The sequence below is a fragment of the Alexandromys fortis genome, unplaced genomic scaffold (assembly GCF_014885135.2).
Source record: "Alexandromys fortis isolate MF-2015 unplaced genomic scaffold, M_Fortis_MF-2015_v1.1 scaffold_163, whole genome shotgun sequence".
Classification (NCBI taxonomy): Eukaryota; Metazoa; Chordata; class Mammalia; order Rodentia; family Cricetidae; genus Alexandromys; species Alexandromys fortis.
In genome coordinates this window covers 2,334,023-2,361,901 of record NW_026068085.1, presented here as the reverse complement: position 1 = coordinate 2,361,901, position 27,879 = coordinate 2,334,023, and the positions used below count along the sequence as shown (strand labels likewise).

The following is a 27,879-nucleotide window of genomic DNA, read 5'->3' as shown; positions in this document are numbered from 1 at the left end:
ACAGCAAGCTTTGTTGTCTTGACATTTTGGAGATCCTGTCTTACCTGCTCTGCCTCACAGCCAGTTACCAGGATTGACTGTGGGCTTCCTACAAGCAACTAGGGGACCATGATGCATTCTGGGAACTCTTCATTATGCGCCAGCGTCAGCTTGGCTGGGTAGAGTTTTTCATCTGGGCACTGAGAATCTGTGAGTGGCCTGGGCTGCCTGAGCGAGTGACTAAGAGCTACCTGCCTCCTGGGGACTGCACTCTGCCTCCTAACACCCTGGAGCCACCCACAATTCCTGCCACAGCTTCAGGACCTTCTACCTGTGCTCCAGGACATAGCATCCCTGACAATGGCTACCAAGAGAAACCAGGCTATCCCAAGCCTGTCCAGGACACCAAACCCACCAAAGTCCTCAGGAGAAAATTCAGAACAAGTTTCACAGGCCAGCTTCGAGGCCACCCCAAGGATGTTTGGTGGCTCTTTGATGCCCTCCCTAACCTGTAAACTCTTAGCCCTCAGTCCTCAGAGAGCATCATGGCCAAGAACCAGAACTTGGTGGCACCTACACAGCAAGTTTTGACTCCATTCCCACAGCACAGCATGGACCTGTGTCTCCCACTGATTCCTTCCAGCCCTTCTACACTACCCTTAGGACAAACCACCTACCTGGGTCACAGTATCTGTTCCATCCCCTGATACCTCTCCTGTCCATTTTGGGACAGGCCAAATATTATGCTGTTTGTCACTGATGATAAACTACTCCATAGTGTGTAGTATTGACAAAGTAATAATTGATCTGATATTTTTCTGATAAAATTAAGGTACAACTTAGTTTATGGTGTTAATCATTAGAAATCAAATGATGTGAGGGACATATGACATATTTATATCTTTCCGGCTACCAAAAAAGTATTTGGACTCATAATTAAAAAATAGAAGCATCAGCTGAAAGTGTTAGCAATTAGGGAGCAGAGCCTGGAGGGTTGTTCTCAAGGTCAAGGCAAGGCTGGTCTACATATTAAACTGGATAAAAGACAGGGCTATGTAAAGAGAAACTGTCTCCAAACACAGGAGAGAAGGGAGTGAATGGAAAGGAAGAAAGAAAAACATCAACCAAAACAGGTGTTACAAGATAGTTTCTATTTAGACTGCAGTGGCTGCCAACTGAAGGGTGGGAGTAATGTCTGACAACAATTTTCATCGTCAGCACTGGGAGGCGCTATTGTCGTTTAGTGGAAGGAAACTAGGGATGTTACCAAGGAAAGAATCACACAATCAAGCCATCATCAGCGATGCTAAAGGCTGGAATCCGTGACTTGGATCCCAAACAACGGAGGGGAAGAGTAACTTTATTACATTCAGAACTTCATCGTCTCTACATCTTCTCACTTTAATTTCTGACATACTGGAAAATATAGCTTGACTAAGCCGAGTCCCTCAACACTGAAAAACATGAAATCAGTTTCTCTTCTACACAGTGTCATGATTTCCAATCACCCACACAACTGGCTAACTGCTGTCAGATCTCAGGGAAATAAGACCAATAAGTGTTGGTGGACAACACCATTTGGGTCAACTTTTTGTGGAAAGTTTCATTCATCCCTCGTGCTCTCATTCATTCAGATTTATCTGTTGGTAAATACCATTTTAATAGAGGTCTCTTTTCTGACCACCCTGACACAAAGACATGTGACATTCCCTTACCCATGTCTTAACTGTTCTATTGCTGTGAAAAGACATCATGACTGTTGTATAAGAAAACATTTAACTGGGGACTTGCTTACAGTGTCACAGGTTAGTCCATTATCATCATGGTAGGGAGCATGGTGGCATACATGCCATTGGAGCAGTAGCTGAGAGCCACATCCTGATCCATAGGGAGAGAAAGACACACACACACACACACATATAGAGAGAGAGAGAGAGAGAGAGAGAGAGAGAGAGAGAGAGAGAGAGAGATATTTTGGGCCTAGTGTATGCATTTGAAAGCTCAAAGCCCACCCCTAGTGACACACCTCTTCCAACAAGGCCACACCTACTTCTCAAGCAGTTCCACTAACTGGAGGCCAAGCATTCAAACATCTGAGCTTTTAGGACCATTCTTATTCAAACCACCAGAACTTCCTTATTAAAAATTAAGTAGAAATAGATTTGTCATTTTATTTCTAGGTTCTCTTTTTCTATTCCAATGGTCTATCTGTCTATTTTTATGCCAAAAACCAAACTATCTTTATCACTATAACTCTATGAAGTACTATTTGTGGTCAGGTATTACCTCCAAAAAGGATTGCTTTGGCAATTTGTGTTCTTTTGTGGTTCTGTTATGAATTCTGTATTGATTTTCCTATACCTTTGAAATGTGACATGGGATTCTGATATGTTTTTTATTAATTCTTTTTAATATTGATTTGAATAATATAGACATTTCACAATATTAATTCTACCTACCCAGGAGCATAAAATAGGTTTTCATTATTTACTATCTTCTGTGATTTTTTTTCAACATCTTGAAATCTCTGTTGTAAAAGTCTTTCACTTCTTTTTTTTCCGTTTATTTATTTATTAAAGATTTCTGTCTCTTCCCCGCCTCTGCCTCCCATTTCCCTCCCCGTCCCCCAATCAAGTCCCCCTCCCTCGTCAGCCCAAAGAGCATTCAGGGTTCCCTGCCCTGTGGGAAGTCCAAGGTCCACCCACCTCCATCCAGGTCTAGTAAGGTGAGCATCCAAACTGCCTAGGCTCCCACGAAACCAATAGGTACAGTAGGATCAAAAACCCATTGCCATTGTTCTTGAGGTCTCAGTAGTCCTCATTGTCCACTATGTTCAGCGAGACCGGTTTTAACCCAGGCTTTTTCAGACCCAGGCCAGCTGGCCTTGGTGAGTTCCCGATAGAACATCCCCATTGTCTCAGTGTGTGGGTGCACCCCTCGTGGTCCTGAGTTCCTTGCTTGTGCTCTCTCTCCTTCTGCTCCTGATTTGGACCTTGAGCTTTCAGGAATGACTTCCCTGTTAACACTAGAAATCAGATTACCTCTGCTCTTAATATATTAAAACAGAAAAACATTTTCAAAAGCATTTTCCTTTGAAGATAGAGTAAAATAAGTTTGTGTAAATCTCTAACATCAGGGGCGTGATTTGCCCTAACTCATTACAGAACTAATAGTTAAAAATTGCAATATCATTAATTTATGTTACCAAACCATCTTCAGTACCGGGTGTGGCAGTAGTTCAGCCATAAGTAGACAGAAAGACAGAATGACAGACAGATAGACATATATAGATAGACAGACAGGCATATTGGTAGGCAGATGATAAGTAGCTTGGTAGGTAGATAGCGCTTTTAAAATTTTTCTTATAAGGCAAAAGCCAGACTTAAAAATATAGTAAGAGCCCTCAGTAGGACAATGTAAGTGACTCATTTTGTTCTTGTTTAATTTTTATGTAGATGAAACAAAGGCTAACTCTCATCCTCGGCAATTCTAGGAAGGCTTAATTGGAACCTGAAGTTACAGCAGAGGCCAGTCAGAGCTGTGCTGAGACCAATGGTGCAAATGCCTTGGTTACGGTTGGCATATTTAAACCAGACAACTCCATTCTGAGCCACTGTTACCAGGGCCACTGATGCCCCCAATACAATGTATTGCCCTAAACAGTTCACTAAATTAACAGTTTTTAGAAGATTTAAAGATTTTCTAAAAAAAAAAATCAGACTGTGACTTTGACAAAGTGAATGTAAAATTATAAAAATAAAAAGCAAGAAAAGAGAAGAAAAAAAGCAATGGATTGTAATGAATCTATAAACACAAGGTATTTCTACTTTTTGTAATTATATTTTTATGTGTGTGGGGTAGACTATGTGCTATTTCTTTGGAAATCGAGTCCGTTTTGAGCTTCATGTCAGAAGTGAGAAATTAGTTCTAACAAATATATTTTTGCTCCTACGTTAACTCCCGTAAGTATAGTTTTTGTAAACCCATTTATGTTGAGGGACAGGGATGCATTACTGGATTGTCTGTCTAGTGTGTGGAAGGCCCTGGCTTTGATCTCCAGCACTGAACCAAATAAATAAACAAAAAACTAAATGAATGTCTTAGAGGCATCATGTACTAAAAGTAACCACCTGAGCTTTGAAGTTAGACACTGCTTGTGTGATCTGGGCAGATCACTTCATAGTAATTCAAAATGCCCTGTCTTTTGAGTAGTGTTGAGAATTGCCATGCAGGGTGCGGTGCACTGTGAGTCTTGAGGTCTTAGGGACTGTTAGTTTTCTGTAAACCAGTCCTATGTTTTTCATTTCTATCTAAGTCATTTGACACTGTTTGACTCTTGCTTTTCCTGTGTTTAGCTTTTTGTTTACCTATGCTTTCTTCCCACATGTATGTGTCTAAGATAAGTTCCACATGTAATTCTGAAAGCTCGCCCATTGATTCGTTGGCTTCCTTTTGTGTTTGAATATGTGGTGTGCTAAGCATACAAAGACGGTTGTCATTCAGTGCTGTTTTCGAAACTTGTCAGTTTCTACCATGATATCATTTGCCAAGTGTGGTAATAAGATTGGACTTCATGGCTTTACGATGCTGACCACTGGCCTTCTCTTTTCTTATAAACCCCTGAGAGCCACTCAGAGAGGGACTGGCCTAGGTTGCCCCTGACAAACTGTACCAGTTGACAGCTGCTTCTCAGGATAGGGACAGTCTTGTGGTATAAGCATTAAATTGCTGACTTAGGATATTATTTAGCTGAGCAGCTGACTAAGCTGCCTCCAGAAGGAGGTGACTCCGAGGAGAGCTCCAATGCCCATGTCTATTGTTAGATCTAGTAACAGGTGGCAGCATGATATACATCACTAGGAAGCCTGCTCACAACATGGAGGGTTTTAAGTTCAATTAAAACATAATTAATTGACAGAAAATTTTGTTACAGTCTTTAAATGTGAAATTACTTTTTAAATTTAGCCTTAAGGTCACTAAAATATTTTTAGTGAAGCCACATCCTTTGTTCAGAGACAATGCTTCTTTTAAAGTGAGAAAAAGCACACAATTCACTCAAAATATAAACTTAGGGTCTAACATTCTGACATCAGCTGTGAACTGCATACTTTGGGGAGGTGGAGAAGAACTGACTGCTGTTTAAGAGCAGCTTTGATGAATGTTAAAATCTAATCCACCAGGGAGGTACTAGACAGCCTGCCCACCTTACTTTGCACTTATTCAAAAGCATTTGTAACACACACCTCAGTCAAAGGTTAGCAGCCCTGATGGGAAGGAATTCTATGAGCTAAGAAAATTATTTTAAAATTTCGATGCAAAACTTGACAAATAAGAGTAGGCAAATCACAGAAAAGGAAAATCCAGCAGTGAGGGGGATGCACATTAAAAGACATCTCATCTGGTGGACTGCAAACATTACAAGGGAAGCGTGCTCGCTTCTGATGGAATGGAGGAAAGACCCTGTGTACATTGCTGGTAAAACTGCAGACACCTATGCTATTAGAAGAGAAGCTTACACCAGCTAGTTACCTGTGTAGAAGTTCACTCAGATGTGTAGACTTTGGGTCTGCTTAATTTCACTCTATGTTTTGTTTCATTTGCGAGTTCCTTGTAGTAAAGTTTTTAAAAATATGCTCTTTGACCTAGATATTTTTGTTTTACTATGCTGATTAATATTTAAAGTTAATGGGCAAAGTAATGGATTTTACTATGGCATTTTCATGCTTAAATGTTATTATATTTAGTTCTTCGTTGTGGTTTATCAAGACAGGGTTTCTCTGTGTAAGAGTCCTGGTGTCCTGGAACACACTTTGTAGACCAGGCTGGCCTCGAACTCAAGAGATCCACCTGCCTCTGCCTTCCCAGCTGGGATTGAAGGTGTGCTGTTCTTAACCACGTCTGCCCTTCACACCTTTTCTCTCTCCTCTTTATAGTTTCTTTCCTCGGTCCCGATAGTCTTCCTTCTGCTTTCGCATTATCCGGATTCCATTATCTTCTCTCTCTCCAACCAAACATCTTTTCCACACTTTGCATTGTTCCCTTCTTACTTTCTGACCTGAACAACATGCATGAGCATGCGCATACATACGCACACATGCACACATGCAAGTGCACACATATACTCTTAGATGCTGCATATGACAGAAAATATGCAATATTTGTCTTCTTGAGTGTGGTTTATTTCACTTAACACAACCATCTTCCATTCCACTTCCCCATAAATTTCATGACTTCGCTTTTTCTTTATGACTGAAAGAATTTTCACTGTTCATATAGTATAGTTTTCATATCTTTCATGTATTGATGAGCATCTAGTCTCATTACATTTTTTAGCTGTTGTGAGAAAGCAGTGATAACCACGGATGTGCAAGTATTTCTTTGGTACCTTGACTGAATGCCCTTCAGGTGGTATGGCAGGTTTGCATGGTAACTCTATCTTTAGTGTTTTCGGGGGCCTCCATGCTGACATCTGCAGTAACTGTGAAAGTTTACAGTTTAAATTGTATACCTAAAAGGGTTTGCAATTTCACTTTCCCTTTAAATATTTTTATTTTCTTTAATCTGAAAGTAAGGTTATTAGATCAACCACATAGCTGCTTACTGATTAGTCTCACTGGATGGGAGCTTCTGAATCTGAAAATGTTATAAATATGAAGAAATTGATATTTTCCCTTTACTTGAGAAATCTCTGTCTCCAGGTGTTGGCAATAACTTATCTATCATAATTTTTAGGGTACATACATTTTCCATTTTAACATGATGGCATACTATCATGTAAAGTGTGTTCACATTATGGCATACTATAGTTTGTTGGCTTCGTGATTTTGAAGTACAAAATACTATGGTTTTGCATATGGTCAGTGAGGATACAGAAGAGATGTGGAGAATAAAGAAAGCATGGTATTTTCCTGGTGCTTTTGAGAGAGAAAAGAAAAAGGTACAAAGAATGGTAAGATCATAGTACCCAGTAACCAAGTAACAATTTTTCTTTATGTTGTATTCTTGGGACACAATGGTCATTTAAACAGGATGACAGTCATTGAAACATCTGTCTAATCCTCTTTATTACTTTCTTTTTCAAGTAAAGGAAATTCAGTTTCTGAAAGGGCAATATAAAGCAGCAATTGCATAGCCACAGACAAAGTGTAAATAAGCCAAGATTATCCTAAGGCATATCAGATACTCTTTGGTAATCAATTTGTGTTCAATAGAAATTTACATTGATATATTGTAATATAAAATTGGTTATAAAATTAAAATTGTGCTATAGGAAGTGTTAGAGTCAGTTTTACAGAACAGCCAGTGTGCAAAGCAAACATCCAATCCACAACTCTGGGCTGCCGAGATGCTGCAGTGGGAAAGGAGCTCGCACAAAGTCTGCTGACCTGAGCTGACCCCAAGTCCCACATGATGGAGGGATAGAATCAGTATTATAGCCATGCACACCTCTATAAATAAATAAATGCAATGGTTTAAACTTTAAATAATTTAAATTATGTTAAAATTCACATTTATTCTCTTATGAACATTGTATAAATTACCTTAGTGTGGAGTGTCTACTGAGTTGATTTGCTACTTTGTTTTTTGTCCAGACTCAAATTCCTGGAATAGTCTTTATTTATCGCCAGTTCTTTCATTATGCAAAACCCTTTGAAATTCACTGAACAGAATTAAAATCCATCCATTTACTTACTTGAATTCCAAGAGGTTCATTTCATGCCGATAATCTCCCTGGACGATCTTTAAGTTTGAGGTGTGCTCAGAAGAGGATGCCTCTATCTTTCCTAAGAGCTGCATTACCTAAGGGAAGTACAGGATGTCTATGTGTGAGAGCAAAGACATTGACACACATACACACTTTTTCTTTCTATAGAAGCCAGAGTGCATCGCATTAGAAAATGAGCCCCCTGTCAGAAGAACAAGTGGGCCATCCTACACAATACCAAATAGGAGTAGAAAAGAAAGTTTCCTTGCTACATAATAATCAAAACACTAAACAGACAGAACAAAGAAAGAATATTAAAAGCTTCAAAGGAAAAAGACTAAGTATATATAAAGGCAGAGCTATTAGAATTACATCTGGCTTTTCAATGTAGACTCTAAAATCCAGAAGGGCTTGGGTCCTTATGCTGTGGACTTGAGAGACCACATATGGCCACCTAGACTACGATACCCAACGAAACTTTCAATCACTATAAATGGAGAAAATAAGATATTCCATAATACAGTCAAATTTAAACAATATCTATTTACAAATCCAGTCCTACAGAAAATGCTACAAGGAAAAATACAAACCAAGGAGATTAACTACAGACACAAAAACACAGGCAATAGGTAATTTCACATCAACAAAACTAAAAGAAGGAACACACACACAAAAACAACCACCACCACCATCACTGACAACAACAGCAAAATAACAGGAATCATTAATCATTGTCCATCGATATCACACAATATCAATGGCCTCATTCCCCCTCACTACAAAGATTAACAAAATGGATTTGAAAACAGGACCCATCCATTTGCTGCATTCAAGAAACACACCTCAATATCAAAGATAAACATTATTAACTTAGGTTAAAGGATTGGAAAAAGATATATTCCAAGCAAATGGACCTAAGAAGGAAGTTGGTATACACAACAAAATAGACTTCAAACCAAAATTAATTATAATATATGGGGAATGACACTACATATTTATCAAAGAAAACATCCATTTCAACTCTCAATATCTATGCCCAAATACAAAGCCATGTTTGTAAAAAAAAAAAAAAAACACACACACAATGGCAGTGGCAGACTTTAATGCCCCCACTCTCACCAATGAACAGGTTTTCCAGACAAAAACTAACCAGAGAAATGCAGGATCTAATACATGTTGTGAACCAAATGAATCTAACAGATATTTACAAAATATTTCATTCACATACAAAAGAACATACATTCTTCTTAGCACAGAACTTAACTCCCAAATTGACCATATTCAAAGAAAGTCTCAATAGACACAAGAAAGCTGAAATAACACCCTGCATCCTTCAGACTACATGGATTAAAGCTGGATATCATCAAGAACAGAAAACTTGCAAATTCATAGAAACTGGACAACTCACTACTGAATGAAAATGGGTCAAGACAGAAATAAAAAAATTAAAGATTTTTCAGAATTCAATGAAAATGAATAGAAAACATACCCAAACTTATGTGGCATAATAAAAGCCTTGCTAAGAGAGAAGTTCTTAGCACTAAGTGCCTACATAAGAAAATTGGAGAGCTCAGACTAGCAACTCAACAGCAGACCTGAAAACTCTAAAATAAAAAGAAATAACTACACCCAAGAGTACTGAATGGAATACAATTATCAAATTGAGAACTGAAGTCAATAAAATAGAAACAGAGATAACAGTACAAAGAATCAATGAAATAAAGAGTTGGTTCTTTGGGAAAATCAACAACATAGACAACGCTTATCAAAATTAACTGGAAGACACAAAGAGAACATTAAAATTAATAAAATCAGAAATGAAAAGAGGGTTATAGCAACAGACCCCAAGGAAATCCAGGGAATCATAAGGACATACTTTAAAAACCTGCATTCCAGAAAGTTGGAAATTCAAAAGAAATGAATAATTTTCTCATTAGGTATCACTTACCAAAGTTAAATCCAGATCACATAAACAATTTAAATAGACCTACAATCTATAGTGAAACAGAAGCGGTCATTAAAAATCTTCCAACCCAAAAAGGCTTAGGGCTAGATGGTTTTAAGACAAGGTTGCCCATTCTCTCCATATCTTTTCAATATTGTACTTGAAGTTTTAGCTAGAGCAATGATACAACTGACATTCAAAGGGATACAAATTGGAAAGAAGTCAGGGTATCTTTATTTCCAGATGACATGATAAGATATATATATATATATCTTACATATATACATACATACATAAGTATACCCAAAAATTCTACCAGGGAGGAATGTCTACAGCTGATAAACACCTTCAGTGAAGTGGCAGGATACAAGATTAACTTGTAAAATCAGTAGCCCTCCTATATACAAATGACCATAAGACTCAAAAAGAAATCAGGGTAACAACACTCTTCACAATAGCCTCAAATAGTATATCTTGGGGTAACTCCAGTCATGGAAATGAAAGACTTGTATGACAAAAACTTCAAGTCTTTGAAGAAAGAAAGATCTCCCATGTTAATAAGCCAGTAGAATTAACATAGTGCCCATCTGACCAAAAGCAATCTACAGATTCAATGCAGTCCCCATCAAAATTCCAACACAGTTCTTTATAGACCTTGAAAACACAATTCTCAACTTCATATGGAAACACAAAAAACCCAGGTTAAGACAATCTTGAATAATAAAAGAACTTCCAGAGATATTACCATCCCTTATTTCAAGCTCTACTACAGAGCTATAGTTCTAAAACCACATCATAAAAACAGATATGTTGATCAATGCAACCCAGTTGAAGACCCCGCCATAAATTTACACATCTATGGATACCTGATTTTTTAAATATATATAAAGAAGCCAGAAATATACACTAGAAAAAGACAGCATCTTCAATAAATGGTGCTGATTAAACTGGATGTCTGTGTGTAGAAGAATGCGAATAGAGCCATGTCTGTCACAAACTCAAGTCAAGATGAATCAAAGACCTCAACATAAAACCAGATACACTGCACCTGATAGAGGAGAAAGTGAGGAATAAACTTGAACTCATAGGCACAAGAGAAGATTTCCTGAATAGAATCACTGTTAGCACAGGTGCTAAGATCAAAAATTAATAAATGGGACCTCATGAAACTGAAAATCTTCTGTAAAACAAAGAACACTGTCAAACAGACAAAACAACAACCTACAGAATGGGAAAAGATTTCTTTTTTTTAACCAACTCTACATCTGATAGAGAGCAAATATTCAAAATATATAAAGAGCTCTAGAAGCTAGATATCAAAAAAATCAAATAATCCAATTAAAGTGTAGTTGAGCTATAAATACAGAATTCTCAGTAGAAGAAGCTCAAATGCTGAGAAACACTTAATGGCATGTTCAACATCTTTAGTTGATATGGGAGGTGCTGTATCCCGTGAATATGTTTTATTGCCATTGGTTAATAAAGAAACTGCTTTTGGCCAATGACTTAACAGAGTAAAGCCAAGCTGAAAGAGATATATATAGAGATGAGGCAGAATTAGGTAGAAGCCATGGAGCCACCAGAGAAGGAAGATGCTAGCCACCAGAACTTGATGGTAGGCCACAAGCCTCATGATAAAATATAAAATAATAGAATTGGGTTAATTTAAGATATAAGAGTAAGCCAAAAATATACTTAAGTTACTACCCAAACAATATTGCAAATAATATGGTTTCTGAGTAATTATTTCAGGTCTTAGCAGCTGGGAATGAATGAGCAGCCTCCACCAACAAATGTAGCTGGAAACGAATGAGCAACCTCCACCCAACACTTAGTCATCAGGGAAATTCAAAGCAAAATTTATTTGAGATTCCATCTTACACTTGTGAAAATGGCTAAGATTAAAAACACAAATGACAGCTCATGCTGGCAAAGGTGTGGAGCAACGGGAAACATCCTCCATTCCTGATGCAAACTTGTACAGCCACTATGAAAATCAATGTGGTAATTCTTAGAAAATTGGCAACTGATCTATGTCAAGACCCAGCTATGTGACTCTTGTGACACTCCATCCTACCACAAGTATACTTGCTCAACCATATTCACCACTACTTTATTAATAATAACCAGAAACTGGAAACTACCTAGGTGTCATTTAAAAATATGGTACATTTACACAATGGAGTACTACTCAGATGTTAAAAATGACATCGTGAAATTTGCAGGCAAATGGATGCTACTAGAAAAAGAAATCATCCTGGGTGAGGTAACCCAGATGTAGGAAGACAAATATGGTTTGTATTCACTTCTATGTGCATTTATCTGTCAAGGAACTGATAGTCAAACTACAATCAAACCCAGAGAGGTTAGAAAAACAGGAGAGGTATGGAGGGTATGGATCTCTCTGGGAAGATTTTTGGTTGGACTGGGGGCAGATGGGAATGGGAGAAGGAGGGATCAGGTGGGGAGGGATGGAGGGTTAGAGTGTAGGGAGAGACAACTAGAATTAGGGGACATTACCTATTACAATGTAAACTTCCTCTTCCTGTAATCTATGAACATGACCCTAGAGAGGACTCCTAGTAATAGAAGATGTGGAGTGTGAACTGGCCATCTTTTGTAATCAGACAAGACTTCCAGTGGTGGACTAAGTTACATTTGGTCGAATTGTTAGCTGAAGTGATCATGAGCTCACCAACTCCAGCCTGATTTGGAAGAAACAAGCATAGGACCAAACTATTCCCTCTGAATGTGGTTGACAGTTACATGTTATAGGCTGAAAGGCTGCTGGCACTGGAAATGGCACCAGGATTTATCCCTACTGCTTGTACTGGCTTTTTGGTATCCTGTTTTTTTGGATGTATACTTTGCTCAGCCTAGATATAGTGGGGAGGACCTTGACCTTCCACAAAGCAATGTGCCTTATTCTCTCTGAGGATTCAATGCAGGTGGGGTGTGAGGGTGTGTGGAGGGGATGAAAGGAGGGGAGGGAATGGGAACTTGGATTTTTTTTTCAGGACAAGGTTTCTCTGTGGCTTAGGAGCCTGTCCTGGAACTAGCTCTTGTAGACCAGGCTGGCCTCGAACTCACAAAGATCTGCCTGCTTCTGCCTCCTGAGTGCTGGGATTAAAGGCATGTGCCACCACCGCCCTGCTGGGTTGGTATTTTTTTTTAAAATCTAATAAATTAAGACAAATAAAATGAAATGTAAGTGAAAAAAAGTCCCCCTGCCACATAATAATTAAAACACTAAAGATATAGAATAAAGAAAGAATATTAAGAGCTGTAAAGGAAAAAGACCAAGTAACAAACATATAAAGGCAGACCTATTAGAATTACATTTGATTTCTCAATGGAAACAATGAAAGCTAGAAGGTCCTGGTCAAGTGTTATGCAAAAATCAAGAGACCACAGATACCAGCACAGACTACTATACCTATATGCTTCTGGATTAATCCAACATATGTATTTTGAAAATGCCTTGACTTCAAAATTTAAGCCAAAAGATATGTTGCATTGAAGAAGAGGTTTTGCTTTTGTTTCTACAGGAAATGAAAGGCTGTGGATTTATTCTGGGTTAAGAAAGATCAGGTTTGATCAAGGAAGACCCATTGAAAAATCTCTGATAGGAGCAGATGGCCCACATGATCCAATATTTCAGAGGACCTCAGTTGGAGTTTCTATATCCAGAACAATCTCAAGACTGCTGGCTGAGATGATCAAGGCTCACAGAATATTCTAGTCAGGACTTGACCATAATTCTAATTTTTTTTTTAGGTTCTCCTAAGATTGCCACTGCCTCCAATCAGTAGTAAGTATCCTAGAAGTCTGTGCCCACATTCCCAAAAAATGGATTGTGGATGTTTGTCTTGTTTAGAGTGTTAGTTACAAGTTGTTAAGGATAATGGCCAGGGAAAAAAGCTAAACAAAGGAGATAAGATTCAGAGTTCTTGTTTTGAAAAAAAAAAAAAAAGTACTGTAGGTCAATGGTCTTGTACCCTGTAAAAATTTGTCACTGTATTAGTTCAATAAAATGCTGATTGGCCAGCAGCCAGGCAGGAAGTATAGGCAAGGCAGCCAGGCAGGAAGTATAAGTGGGGTGACCAGAACAGGAGAATTCTGGAAAGAGGAAAGGCTCAGTCTGCAATTGTCACCCAGATGCAGATGATGCAAGATGAGAATGCCCCACCGATAAAAGGTATTAAGCCACATGACTCACAGACAAGAATTATGGATTAATTTAAGATGCAAGAGTTAATAAGAAGGCTAAGATAATAGGCCAACCATTTTATAATTAATGTAGACCTCTGTATGTTTCTTTAGGCCTGAATAGCTATGGGACCAGGCAGGAGAGAAACTTCTATCAACACATCAAGAGGAAATCTCAATACTGAACATCTATGCCCCAAATACAAGGGTACCCTCATATATAAAAGAAAATACTGCTAAAGCTTAAATCACTCTTTAAACCCCACACACTAACAGTGGGAGACCTCAATGACCCTCTCTCACCACTGGACATGTCTGCCAGACAGAAATTTAACAGAGAGGGCTGGAGAGATGGCTCAGAGGTTAAGAGCATTGCCTACTCTTCCAAAGGTCCTGAGTTCAATTCCCAGCAACCACATGGTGGCTCACAACCATCTGTAATGGGGTCTGGTGCCCTCTTCTGGCCTGCAGGGATACACACAGACAAAATATTATATACATACATACATACATACATACATACATACATACATAAATAAATAAATATTAAAAAAAAGAAATTTAACAGAGAAATAAGGGAACTATCAGATGTTAGGACTCAAATGGACTTAACAGACATATGTAGAACATTCCATTCAAACATAAAAGAATATACCTTCTTCTCAGCACCTCATGGAACCTTCTCAAAAATTGACCACATACTAGGTAACAAAACAAACCTCAACAGATACCAAAAAAGGGAATAACTCCATGTATCTTATTAGATTGCTATGTCTTAAAATTAGAATTTAACAGCAACACTAATTCCAGAAAGCCCACAAACACATGGAAATTAAACAATGCTCAACTGAAGCATCAATGGGCCAAGGAAGATATAAAAGAAGAAATTAAAACATCCTAAAATTTAATGAAAATGACCATACAACATACCCTAATTTATAGGACAAAATGAAAGCACCGTTGAGAGGGAAGTTCATAGCATTAAATGCTTACATAAAGAAACTGAAAAAAAAAAACCACACTAGTGAGTTAACAGAACATTTTAAAACTCTAGAACAACAACAACAAAAAAGCAAACTCACCCAGGAGGATTAGAAAGCTGAAATCAACAAAATAGAAACAGAGAAAACAATACAAAGAATCAATGAGACAAAGAGTTGGTTCTTTGAGAAAAAGCAACAAAATAGACAAACCTTTATCCAAACTAATCAAAATGCAGAGAGAGAATTTCCAAATTGACAAAATCAGAAATGAAAATAGGGACATAACAACAGACAAGGAGGAAATCCAGAGAATCATCAGGTCACACTTTAAAGACCTGTTATCTACAAAAATGGAAAACTTAAAGAAAATGGACAATTTTATGGATAAATATCACTTACCAAAATTAAATCAAGACCAGATAAGCAAATTAAACAGACCTATAGCTGCTAAAGAAAAAGAAACAGTCATCAAAAGTTTTCCAAACAAAAAAAATCCCAGGACCAAATGGTTTCAGCACAGAATTTTACAAGATTTTCAAAAGAAAAATTAATATCAATACCCCTCAAATTGTTCTACACAATAGAAAAAGAAGGAAAGTCTTTTTACAAAAATACAATTTCCCTGATACCCAAACCATGTAAAGACATTACTAAGAAAGAGGATTACAGACTAATCTCTCTCATGAACATTGATGCAAAAGCACTCAATAAAATACTGGCAAACCAAATCCAAGAATACATCAGAAAAATCATCCACCATGACCAAGTAGATTTCATCCCAGAGTTACTGGGATGTTTCAACATATGAAAATCTGTCAATGTAACCCAATATATAAACAAATTGAGAAAAAAAACCCTCACATAATCTTCTCATTAGACACTGAAAACGTTCTCAACAAAATACAACATCCCTTCATGATAAAGGTCTTGGAGAGAGCAGAATTTCTCAGAAAATTAGAAAACAACCTATCTTAAGACCCAGAAATATCACTTTTGGGTATACACCCAAAGGATGCTCAATCATACCACAAGGACATATGCTCAATTATGTTTATAGCAGCATTATTTGTCATAGCCAGAACCTGAAAACAACCTGAATGCGCCTCAACTGAAGAATGGATAAGGAAAATGTGGTACATTTACACAATGGAGTACTACACAGCAGAAAAAAATAATGACATTTTGAAATTTGTGGGCAAATAGATGAATCTAGAAAGTATCCGACTGAGTGAGGTAACCCAGGCTCGGAAAGACAAATATAATATGTAGTCACTTATAAGTGACTTTTAGACATAAAGCAAAGAAAAACCAGCCTACAATTCACAATCCCAGAGAACCTAAACGACAAAGAGGACGCTAAGAGAGATACACATGGATCTAATCTACATGTGAAATAGAAAAAGACAAAATCTCCTGAGTAAATTTGGAGCATGGAGATCAGTGGAGAGGGTAGATGGGGAGTGAGAAGAAAGGGAATGGAGCAGAGAAAAATATATTGTTCAATAAAAACAATTTTAAAAATGAATAGTTTCCATGAGAACTCCTTTGCAGGCAGGAGTTGAAGGCAGCCAGGAAGTGAGGAAGTGCAGTCATGATGGAAACGGCTCATCCTCACAGTGCTAGCCTTTACACGGGGCACGTATTTGTTGGTTTGACTGGTTGAACTCATAATGTATATGAATGAACTTCAGATTAAATTCACTGGAAGTAAAGGGTTATCTTTTCTGACCAGACCCTTTGATGACCTCTCTGTCAACTTATTGCTAGTAGAAACAGTAGTTACAAAGTAGTCACCTTACAAAGTAGTCACCTACAAAGCCCGCCTCTTTCCATTACCTTCACATCCAAGTTCTTGGAAAGCGTTTCTAGGGCAGAAAAGAGGTCTTGGAATGATTTCTCAACTTGTCGGCACTCGTGCCTGATCAACTGGATGTCTCCGGAAAGCTTCACAATGCTTGAATCACACCTAGTGCCAAGATGGATATCTGTGTGAGATCAGCAAGCTCACGTGATCGTAAATTGTAAGCAGGGTCTGCACACTCACATGTCACCCACATTTCCCCATGCTGGCAGATGTGGGGCATGCGGAGACTGAGAAGCTAGTGTGATCACACACTGAGGTGCTGTGGGAGCACTCCAGTGATTGGAGGAAATGTTACATTTTAGCTGTAGGGATTTTTTTTTCTTTTTCTTTCTTTCCTTTTTTTTTTTTTTTTTTTTTTTTTTTTAAGACAAGGTCTCACTGTGTACCTCTGGATGGCTTGGAACTTGCTTTGTAGACCAAGCTGGCCCTGATCAGAGAGATAGAGCTGCTTTCCCTTCCCAGTGCTGGAATTAAAAACATGCACCAAAATGCCTGACTAAAACTGAGTGTTTTTCTTTGTTCATATTTTTATATATGGGTTAAACTAATATGTAAGAGTTATCCAGTAAGAAGGTAGAGCTAATGGGCCAAGCAATGATTTAATTAATACAGTTTCTGTGTATTTATTTTGATTCTGAGCAACTGGGATGAACAAGCAGCCTCCCTCCTACAGATTGGCACCAACATGGTAGACTAAATCCATGTAAAACCTGAGAGAGCTTAAAAAGGAATTCTAGACACAAAAATCAAAGTTTAGCCAATTTCTTTTCAGCTGGTGGCTCCATTAAGAAAAGTTTTCCTGATTCAGCCATTAAAAAAAGCCACATGGTTTTAAAATGTGGCTTCCTGGGCATACTGCCAGTGTGAACTCTGGCTCTGGAGCATTTGAATGGCATTTGTGGGCTCAGGTGTTTGTGTGCCCACTTGGGGTCAGGAGGAAAGTAGCTGAGACCATGTCCACAGCTCAGTTCTCCCTGCCTGGGTAGGCGGTGGGATCGGGTCTACTAGGTGTGCCCAAGCAGGAAGGCATGGCAGATTCCTGCCGCCATGCACAGAGGTATTTCCAGGCCGCACATTGTGCTGCATGGCAGATTTAATTATTACCCAAAGATAGCAGTAGTGGTGCTTTCACCATATTAAAAAGTGGAGAGAGGTGGGGCCAGCATCCAGAGCAGCTGCAACCCAGCTGCTTACCATTTTAAAAGCTCTTCAAGACAGTAGAGAATTACAGATAACACAGCAAGGACAGATTCAGACATAAAAGAACTCAAAATGGTTCACAGTGTTATCATACAGATAAATGTATGTAGGCTTGGGACAGAGAAGAAAAAGAGTATAGAGAGTACAGATAGTCATAGATTAAAAGGAGTAAAAAAAAATCAGCCAGTAAAAATGGAAAATTCACAGAGAGTATGGATTATGTATATTATTGTGTTTTCTTTGAATTTTTGACTATGAAGGAGCTAAGTACAGAGAGACATTTCATTTAGCCACTAAACTAAACCAGCATATATGTTCTAAAAGTATTATGACTTCCAAATTTGAGTCTAAGAATATGTTGCTTTGGAAAAGAGGTTCTTCTTTTGTTTCTACAGAAGATGAGAACCTGTGGATTGCTTCCAGACCAATATGAACCCTGAAAGGTCGTTGTGAATCTGTGAATACCCAAAAAATATCCTTAAAAAATTACTTCACCCAATAAACAGCAGGAAGAAGTTTGGAAAGAAAAAAACTACACCCATATTCCCAAATATTGTCTATAAATGTTTGTTTACATTTAAAGGGGGATATGCAATAGAAATGAATAATTTGTTTTATATGGATCTTGCTTACAAATTTAAGGTCAATTTTGTTGTATGCATATTTCTGCTCTGATTAAGGTATTATGATTGTGTAGTTCATTTAAAAATGTAATGTAAAATTAACATATAGGCTAATAGATAATCATCTATAATAGTCAAGCTTGTAGTCATGTTAGTTAGATTTTCTAGATGTTTAGAGATATGTTTCAGTTAGATAGGCTAGTCTTCAAATTTTTCAGAGACCTTCAGAATATGGTATTTAAAATGTTTAAGAACTTAGGACTTTTCCTGACAGTGAGACACATCTGCAGCACAAAGCTACTTCAAGAGGAAGATGGGCATTAAAGAGGTTCCTTATGGAGTTGGTTAGTTATTTGAGCAAGAAACTCCTCCTGCCTGGACTGCTTAACTGGGCGTGCAGGACCTGCAGAGAAATGACTGATGAACTTGACTAAACGTGAGGTGATCCTTAGGGGTTCCAGCTTCATGAAAGAGTCTGTGAGATATTCTGCAGGATACAGAAGAAAGTGACTGACAAACTGTTAATATAGGCAGAACTGTTTTTGAAATTTCCTGCCTCATGGAAAAGTCTGATGGATATTATGGGCCTGTAGGCTGAAGATGAATGCCCCAATGATACAAAAGAACTCTGTGTGACTATGCAGGAAGTGAGATGTCTCTGTCAATTCTAGAGTTTTAGAAGTTGCTTGGTTGCACTTCCTGCTTACTCAAGTAATATTATTTCCCTTCTCAGATCTTCGATGGGGTTGAAGACTAGAGAGTTACTTTCCTTTCATGACTTGGTCAAGTTATTTATTATATAAGACCTAAACTCATTAGGGTAGGATAATTATTGAATATATTTATTCTTATTGTATATAATTTTGTATTAGGCTTAGAACTCTCTTATTTAAACCAAAAGGGGAGGTGCTGTAGGAAACCCTTAGTAGCCCTTAAGTTACCTGCCCACTGGGGCGTGGCATCTTATATTATTTATGCTGATGTAAAACATGTGTACAACCTCTTTTCTGCCTGCGTGATTTGGTTGCTCTTCTTTGTTCCAGCAGAGGATATTGATTTGTGAGTCTACCCCTAAATAGATAACCATCTATTATTCTCAATTCTGAGCTAGGGTGGGATTTCTTTTAAGCGTCCTTCTTCAGTGGAAACGTTGTTTTCCTTTTAAATTTTCCATTAGCACTGAGATATTGATGGAGACATGAGCAAAATTTCTTTAATCTGTCTTCTCTCAACTTTCATTCTCAAAATATGTGATTATTGCTTTTAATCACCAATCAATATGATTTATCATTTTTTAAAATCCAAGTTTGCCCTGTAGTTCTAAAGAGCCAAACATGACCACCCACAGGTGCTGCTACAGGTCGTAAGTCCTGCGCACACTCACCCTTTTCCATGAGCCCTGTGCACACTCCCCTTCTCTGTTTTGCTCTCAAGATTAATCTATCAGGGAAGAGAACTTCAGAGGAGGCTATACAACAGAAACAGAAGCATTGAGCTTTTAAACTACAAATACACTGTGGTGGAGAAGGGAAAATTCAAGGGATTGGAACGGTAATAAGTATCAAATATTAAAATTAAATATTAAGGCTGATTTATGAAATAGTAAAGTGTTTGTTAAGAATTATGTTAAAATAATTAACAACTTTGCCTATGCCAAAATACTAACTGGAATTAAAATCAGTGCTTATGGAAAGATAATAAGATGATCATTAGTCATACTTCTGGCAAATACACAGAAAAGAAGCAGGAGAGGGAGAGTAAATTTATGTCTGATGGCTTCTAGCCAGAGTTTTTCTCAGATAACTAAATAGATTTCAGAAATTTTCCATAGAAATTAGACATTCAAGAAAAAATATGACCTTGCCCTGAAGTTACTAAAGTTTGAGGATGGAAGTTTCAGAAAATGTTGGCAACAATAGGTTTCGTTGGTAAGTACCTGTATATGCAGGTCCTTGAGAGGGGGAGGTAAGGGATCAGTGGTTTCAGCCAGCATGGGACACACGCAGGACTCTGTCTAGGGAGAGAGAAGTGTGGGGGCAGAAAGAAAGGAAGCAGGTCGGTAGGAGAGCATGTGTTGAGCCTGTGGGAAATCCCTGGGGTTTGATCCCCTGCACCAAAATAAATAAATAAATTTAAAATTAAGTTGGAGCAAAGGAAAAAGAATGTCATATATTCTTGATGTTATTCTACTGGGCTCTGTTACTTTTTTAAAATTCTGTGTGTGTGTGCGCACGCGCGTGTATGTGTGCTTGTGCATGTGTGTGCGTGTGTGTGCATGTGTTCACGTGTGTGCATGCATGTGTGTTCGCATGTGGAGATTTAGAAGTCAGTTCTCCCCTTGCACTTTGGGTTTTAGCACTTGAACTCAGGTCTCTAGGCTTTCACTGCAGACACCTGTACCCATTGAATCATCTCTTAGCCCTTGGTTACTTTGAATCCATTTGTTCTTTGACTTATATGCAAACCAGAATTTATAAGAACAAAATAACAGACTTTTATCTGGTGTTATCATTTCAACACAAAACTGAACCAAGTCATATTTTATTCAAAGGGAAGTATTTGAATTATGTTTTTCAAAAAAAATTTAAGTAGGGCCTTAAGTTCACTGGTGATTATCTTATTAATTCCATGTGTAACTCATCCAAATCTAAAAGTTCTTTCATATCAGATGTTGTCTAATAAATATATAGAAGGAAATGTAAATATTGTATTCCTTTACTTGTATATACTATACAATATCTGCATCCCTGGGTTAGTCAGTTAATTTTTCTTTGATGACTTTCTAACCAGATTCTTATTTCCAGGACAATACTGAATTTTCAGTGGCACTTCTGAACTGCAGAATCTCTGCTAGTGCCACACACTTATCTGTGCTGGAGGACAGCAAATGTCCAGGGCTCCACACCTATCCCTACCCTGCCTCTGCCCTATGGAGCACCTGTGCGTCCTGATTAAGATCCCACAGACTTCCCAGCTGTGACCATGTTTGAGACCTTCTGCTTCTTTGTCCCAACTGCCTCTGCTGAATAACAAGGAACAGGTATTCAATCAAACCCCAGACAAAAAAATTGGTTATTTTTCCTAAAAATTTTGACATGTATTTCTCTGTCTTAATTGATGTTGATTCTTGTAGTCATTCCATACAGTCTGTTTTCCTGTGTCTGTCCTCTGCACTGGATATCCAAGGCTAGTGACTGAGTTCAGGACCTACCACCTCTACCCTGCATTGCTGAACAGATCCTCACCCTCTTTTTGTATGCCCCACTGATTCAGGTATTATTAGAACGCCACTACATATACCTTTCCCTTTCCAAAAATCCTTGATTTCTATTTACAACCTTCCACATGGAGTTCAAACCCTTTACTTCAGCCCACGAGGTCCCTTGTTTATCAACTTTGGTTGTTTCGTTAGCATTATCTCCCATCTTTTCTTAGATGCATACCCCAGAATATCATAACCAGAATATTCTCCTCTCGGGCAGGCCTTGGAATATGCCTCAGCGCACCTCCTTTTCTTCTTTTCCACACATTTTCCCTTCTGTGTGAAATGTCTTTCCCATCTTTCTTAGTTCATAATTTCAGGTCTTTCAAGACTCATCCTTAGTATTGGATCCTTGGAGCAGCCCCTTCTGCCCAGTGTGGTTTCAACATGGTTGTAGCATACCAAGCATTCAGGATGGTTTTATCCTCATTGCTGGCAAGCTGTTGACAGAGGTGGTTCTGCCAGGTGCACAGGAAAGAGCTACTGAGGGGCTGTGCTACTGAGTCTTAGCTTGGTGTATGGTAAATGATGAGTGAGTTGGATGTGTTGTGGATTTTGTCTTTGGTTGTGTTGAGACTGGAACTCTGGAAGCCATGACGCTCACTGTGTAGAATAGGCTGTCCTTGAGCTCACAGCTCCACCTGCTTCTCCCTCCAGATTTCTGAGAATGAATGGTTTTTTATTTAATTGACAGACTAGATACCCTAGGATTCTCTGATTTAACTCTGTATCCTCCCAAATCTAAGTGTTTTCAGTGCGATAGCATCAGCTGAGGCAACTGACAGGTGTTAGATCACTGGAGTGCCACCCAAATGAGCCAAATGTAGGCCCTCAAGGGCATCTTCAGGTTTCTGCCACACAAGAACACTATTCATTCCCCCTGGAAGATGCAGCCCTCACAAGGCAATGGCACTTGCTGTCCTGGGGTATGGATTCCCATCCCAGTCTCTGCAATTGAGACCTTGAGTTATTGTTCTTATAAATACCTAGTTTCAGGTATCCCGTGACAGCTGCATAAGCAGACGAAGGGAAGTTTGACTTCAGTGTCAGTCATCTGAGTCTCATGGTAATTTACATTTTGGAAAGAATAAGATGAAGTTGGAAAATTCAAGGAATGAGGAAATAGATCTGGCAGAATATGTAAAGGTGGAAGACACCCATGCTAATGACTCTCAAGTAATTTTTCATGTGTCTGTCAGGCCAGTCCAGATATTGTCAACACCTAACTTCTGGTATGTCCGTCAGTGTTTCTACCATTGTCATTAACTAGACACTTTTTTTCCTGTTTCATACAATATTATTAACTCTTGATTTAAATGTCTCATACAAAAGATGTTACTCAGAACTCATCTGTTTGGCTGATTTGTATGTAATCATTGCATACTTTAAATACATTATTTCTCTTAATACAATGCATGTAGGGATTTTGTATTATGTGGGTGTTCTGAGTATAACTGTTGACATCTGGGCAGTTGACGACTGTAAAGAGAAGATCCTGGGTACTTCCACTAGCCCCAAACTGGATATTCTCTAGAAGAATTCATGGGACTGAAAGCAAGCATCAGACTTTCAAAGTTTTATGAGGCAGTTTCTCAACTACAGGTCATCCACTTAGCTCATCTTTTAAAATGGGAAACTCTGCTGAGAGGAATTCTGTGGACAGCTGTGGCTGTTAGACGGCCAGACACACTTCTCACCTGGCTACTCTTCCTCGAAGGTCTCCAACTCCTTGTAGGTGTTTGATGTTTAGATCCTGCACGGCAAAGTTAGTTCCTGTGGCCACCTGGTCTCGAATTCTTATTTGGTCTTCTAGGATCTGTAATTTTTAGTTAAGACCAGCATTAATTTCACAATACTCATGGTAAGAGAACATCACTAAAATGTAAATTGTGGTTAAGCAGATGGGGAAAAGGGAAAGGGAGGGAGAGAAGGAGGGAGGGAGAGAGAGAGAGAGAGAGAGAGAGAGGAAGTTGTATTAACTAAGGGAGGCTGATGTAGTTTTTCAGTTGAGTGCTGCCAGGGGCTAATGAAGTCTTAATAATTTCTGAACACTAGCCAGAAAGCAAGGCTTTATGTCAAATCTCTCAATGGAAAAACATTGGCATGTACTATGAAAATCAGTATGGCTGTTCCTTAAGAAGCTGGAACAGATCCTCCTCAAGGTCCAGCTACACCACTCTTGGGCACATGCACAAAGGACTCTCATCCTGCTACAGAGACACTTGCCCCCATGTCATTGCTGCTCTGTTATTAATAACCAGAGACTGGAAACAGCCAAGATTCATCAACAGATGAATGGGTAATGAAGATGCCATACCTCTACACAATAGAATATTATTCAGTTGTTAAAAAAATAAAATCATGAAATTCTCAGGTAAATATACGGAGCTAGAAAAAATCATCTTAGATGAGGAAATGCCCCCCCCAAGACCAATGCGGTATATATTCCTTATATGTGGATGATATCTTTTAAATATTCAACAGGCATGCTACAATCCATATAATCACAGAGATTAGGGATGATGTAAGGGTCTAGGGGGGAGGGGAGGATCTCTCGAGGAAGGGGAAATAAAATATATGGTTATGAAGAGAGATAGTGTAGATTGGAGCAGGAGGAAGAAGGAGGAAAGGAGAAAAAGAGGGAACATGGGGAGGATCAGCCAACAGCTAACACTTAGGGCCATTTGAAGGATCATATGGAAACCTACTAGAGTACAGGCTTCTTACAATATCTATGTATCATCTATCTATCTATCTGTCTGTCTGTCTGTCTGTCTGTCTGTCTGTCTATCTATCTATCTATCTATAGACAGATATGAAAGAAATTTAAAAGGAGTCACCAAATAATGGAGGAGACAAAATCCAAACTAGACATCATTTTGAAAAGGGTCTACTCTATATTCCTTAGAGATTGTGAAAGAGCTCTTATGTGTGTTCAGATTTTATCTCTGTTAATCATATCTCAAATGTGTTCTGGCATTTTCCTGTAGTACCAAGTTGGCAGTGCTGAGAATAATGGTTTTAAAATATTTTATTTCAATTTGTAACTATTAACTTAAAAATGAAAAAATGCATATCCATTAAAAATAATATTTTAGTTGACAACTTCAGTGTAGACTGAAAACATTTAGTTGAGAAAAAAAGACCACAGTACTTTGGAAAAAACAAATAACTTGTGATTTCTGGAAATGGTTGAGTTTAGTAAGACATTTAACAATAAATAATCAGTATTTTTCTGAGAGAAAATCCCTGCTCTGTGGTGTTTGACTCCTTGCTGTGGAATATTAGTTTAACTATGTAAAGATGTGTTACATTTGTTTATATTGCAGAATATCACTCTATGTAAAGATGTATTGCATTTGCTTGTGCTGCATTTGTTCAATTATGTAAAATGTGTACCTGTTTTACCTTGCCCACTAAGGGCTGACTGGTCTAATATAAAGCTGAATGGCTAATAGCTAGACAGGAGAGGGATAGGTAGGGCCAGTAGGCAGAGAGGATAAGGAGGAGGAGGAGGAGGAATCGAGGCTAGAGAGAGATGAGGGGAAGAGAACAAGGGAGGAAGAGAGGTAGATGTCTGGGGCGAGCCAGCCAAGCAGCCACCAGCCAGCCAGACACAGAGTAGGACATATAGAATGAAAGAAAGGTTAAAAGCCCCAAGGCAAAATACAGATGAAGAGAAACAGGTTAATATAATTTATAAGAGCTAGTAGGACAAGCAGAAGATTAGCCAGAGCATTCATAATTAATAATAAGTCTCTGTGTCATGATTTGGGGATTGGTGGTCAGAGAGAGCCTGCTACAATTCTTCTTATGGTACTAATATTTCCATTATGATTTCCATCAACCCTATGGTGCCACAGCACACAAAGATAAGAAGAAAAATGCCTGAACTGTGTTTAAACTTGATAAATTTTACCAGGCAAAAGGAGTTTTTAAAAAGTGAACGATAGGAATGAAAAAGACCTTATATACCATGACAAAAGGTGTTAGTAATTTTGGTTACCTTTTAGTTGCAAAGCAGAATATTTGAATGTTTAATTTTATATGAAACATGTAAATGGACTTTAAAACAAGATTAAAACACACAGGATCTACATGGAAAGTAGAAAAAGACAAGATCTCCTGGGTAAATTGGGAGCGTGGGGATCATTGGAGAGGGCAGAAGAGGAGGGGAAGAAAATACATAACAATAAAAACAATAAAAAAATTAAAAAACGCACAAGAAGCCATTACAAATTTTATTGCCTAGACCAGGTCTAGCTAGCTGGGGTCCTCAAGGCTCTGCCAGCTAGGACCCTGCCTGGTGCCCTGTGGCCCCAAGCATGTGAGCCTTATTACAGTAAGGCAATGTGTAGTAGAGAAATGGAGAGAGAGAAGTGGAATGGTTCTGAGGAAAGACTCGGAAAGGAAGAAATGAAGACGGTGAGGCGTGGGGAACGTGGTAAAGGGCAGTGAGGAGGAGACAGGGGGATGTCTGTCCAGGCTGGGCTGCTGCCAAGGGCCATGTCAGGGTCTCTGGTTCTACAGTAGCCAGGGTCCATGTTGATATCCACAGCTCCTGTTGCCGTTGAGTTCCAGGCTGATTCCAGTGGGCTAAGCCACCTCTTGGGTCCATGTTTGGGTCCCTGATCCACCTGGGATCATGATGACAACCAGGCCTAGCCTGCTTCCGAGAACCATGTCTGAGTCCTGGTCCTACCATAGCTGAGGTCTATGTTGATGCCCAGGTCCCATGGTGTCACCAAAGGCGAAAGGAAGCCTGGGTTCTGGGCCACAGCCTGTGGCCTTGTTGCTTGTCCAGGGGCCATGCTGATACCAGAGCTATCCTGATCTGAGTGGCTGGGGCTAACACTTGGAGATAGGCTATTGACCGACCAAGCTACGGCCTGAGGCCATGTCTGGGTCAGTGACCCTATAGCAGCCAGGGTCCAGATTGATGTATGTGACTCCTATTGCCCCTGAGTGCCTTTAGGATGCCCAGGGTCAGATCAGCCACCTGAATCCAGGTTGGTGTTCAAGGGCGGGGTCACATCCAGATGTGAGTGGCCTACATTGCTACACAAGGTCATGGTGGTGTCTGGACCAGACCTGCAGCTGAAAGTCAAGTCAGGGTTCTTGCCGATGTCTGAAACTCCTGTTACCTCCCAAGGCCGTACAGACAGCTGAGTTAGAGAGCCATGTTGGTGTCTCAGGGCCATACAGCTGCTGGGGCATCCAGACCCAGGTGCTGCCAAGGACCACATCGGGGTCCATGGTCCTACCAGGGATGGGGCCTGTGCTGAAGTCGTCCAGATCCTGCATTGCCACCAAAGGAACAGAACATAGAGACTCAGGGTTAGGGCCACAACCTAAGGTGTTGGTGGTGTCTGGCAGCCATATGTCCACCAGAACCATTCCCACCTGAGTGGTCATTCCTTCTACCTAGAGCCAGGATGCTGTCCAGGCCTGAGGTGCTGCTGAGAGCCATGTCTGAGTCCACGGTCTAGTTACAGCTGGGGTCAGTGTGGATTTCTGTGACCTGTGTCACCTCAGGAGGCCCTAGGAACCATGTGAGATGAAATCAGAGGGCTATGCTGAGCTGCCCCTCCCTTTGCTGGCCCTGGGAAAGCTGGCCTTGACTCTCACTGGAAACTAAAGCATGAGAGCTGGCCCCTGCGCATTGGAGAGATGGCCCCACCCCTCACCACAAGCCAGGGTGGACTGACTCTGAAGGCACCCACGTAGGGGAGCTGAGGCCACCCTGGCCCGAGGTGGTTGGCTGCAGGAGCCTGGGACTGACCAGGTTGGCTACAACTCATCCAGGCCTTGGGTTTACCCTCCCTAGCACCTGGTCCATCTACTGGTCCCTACTGGTAAGGGACTGGTCTGGTGTCACAAGCCATTTCCCCCCTAAAAATAATTACAGGAACCATCACCCTTGGGAGTCTGCAGGGAACCCCACACCCATAATTATGTTCTATTGAGAACCTGCCCCACACCCAATTAACTGCTAATCTGTTAGCGGAACCACCTCACATTCCAGCTATCCAGGGAACCAGGTGTGGCAACTCATGACTTCTTGGCCTACCTGTCCGAAAGTAACCTGGCCTACGTGACCTGGAACACG

At 39.4% G+C, this 27,879-nt stretch overlaps 1 protein-coding gene across 1 annotated transcript in view; it reads right to left on the bottom strand.

The window, feature by feature from the left end:
* The window catches only part of Fam81b (family with sequence similarity 81 member B), a 60,410-nt gene that overhangs the window by 8,122 nt on the left and 24,409 nt on the right, over positions 1–27,879 (bottom strand). The window contains exons 4-6 of the mRNA XM_050122213.1: positions 23,468–23,586; positions 16,658–16,787; positions 7,673–7,779 (exon numbers count right to left, since the gene is read on the bottom strand). Of these exons, the coding sequence (XP_049978170.1) occupies positions 7,673–7,779; positions 16,658–16,787; positions 23,468–23,586 (356 nt within the window). The remainder of the gene's footprint in view (positions 1–7,672; positions 7,780–16,657; positions 16,788–23,467; positions 23,587–27,879) is intronic.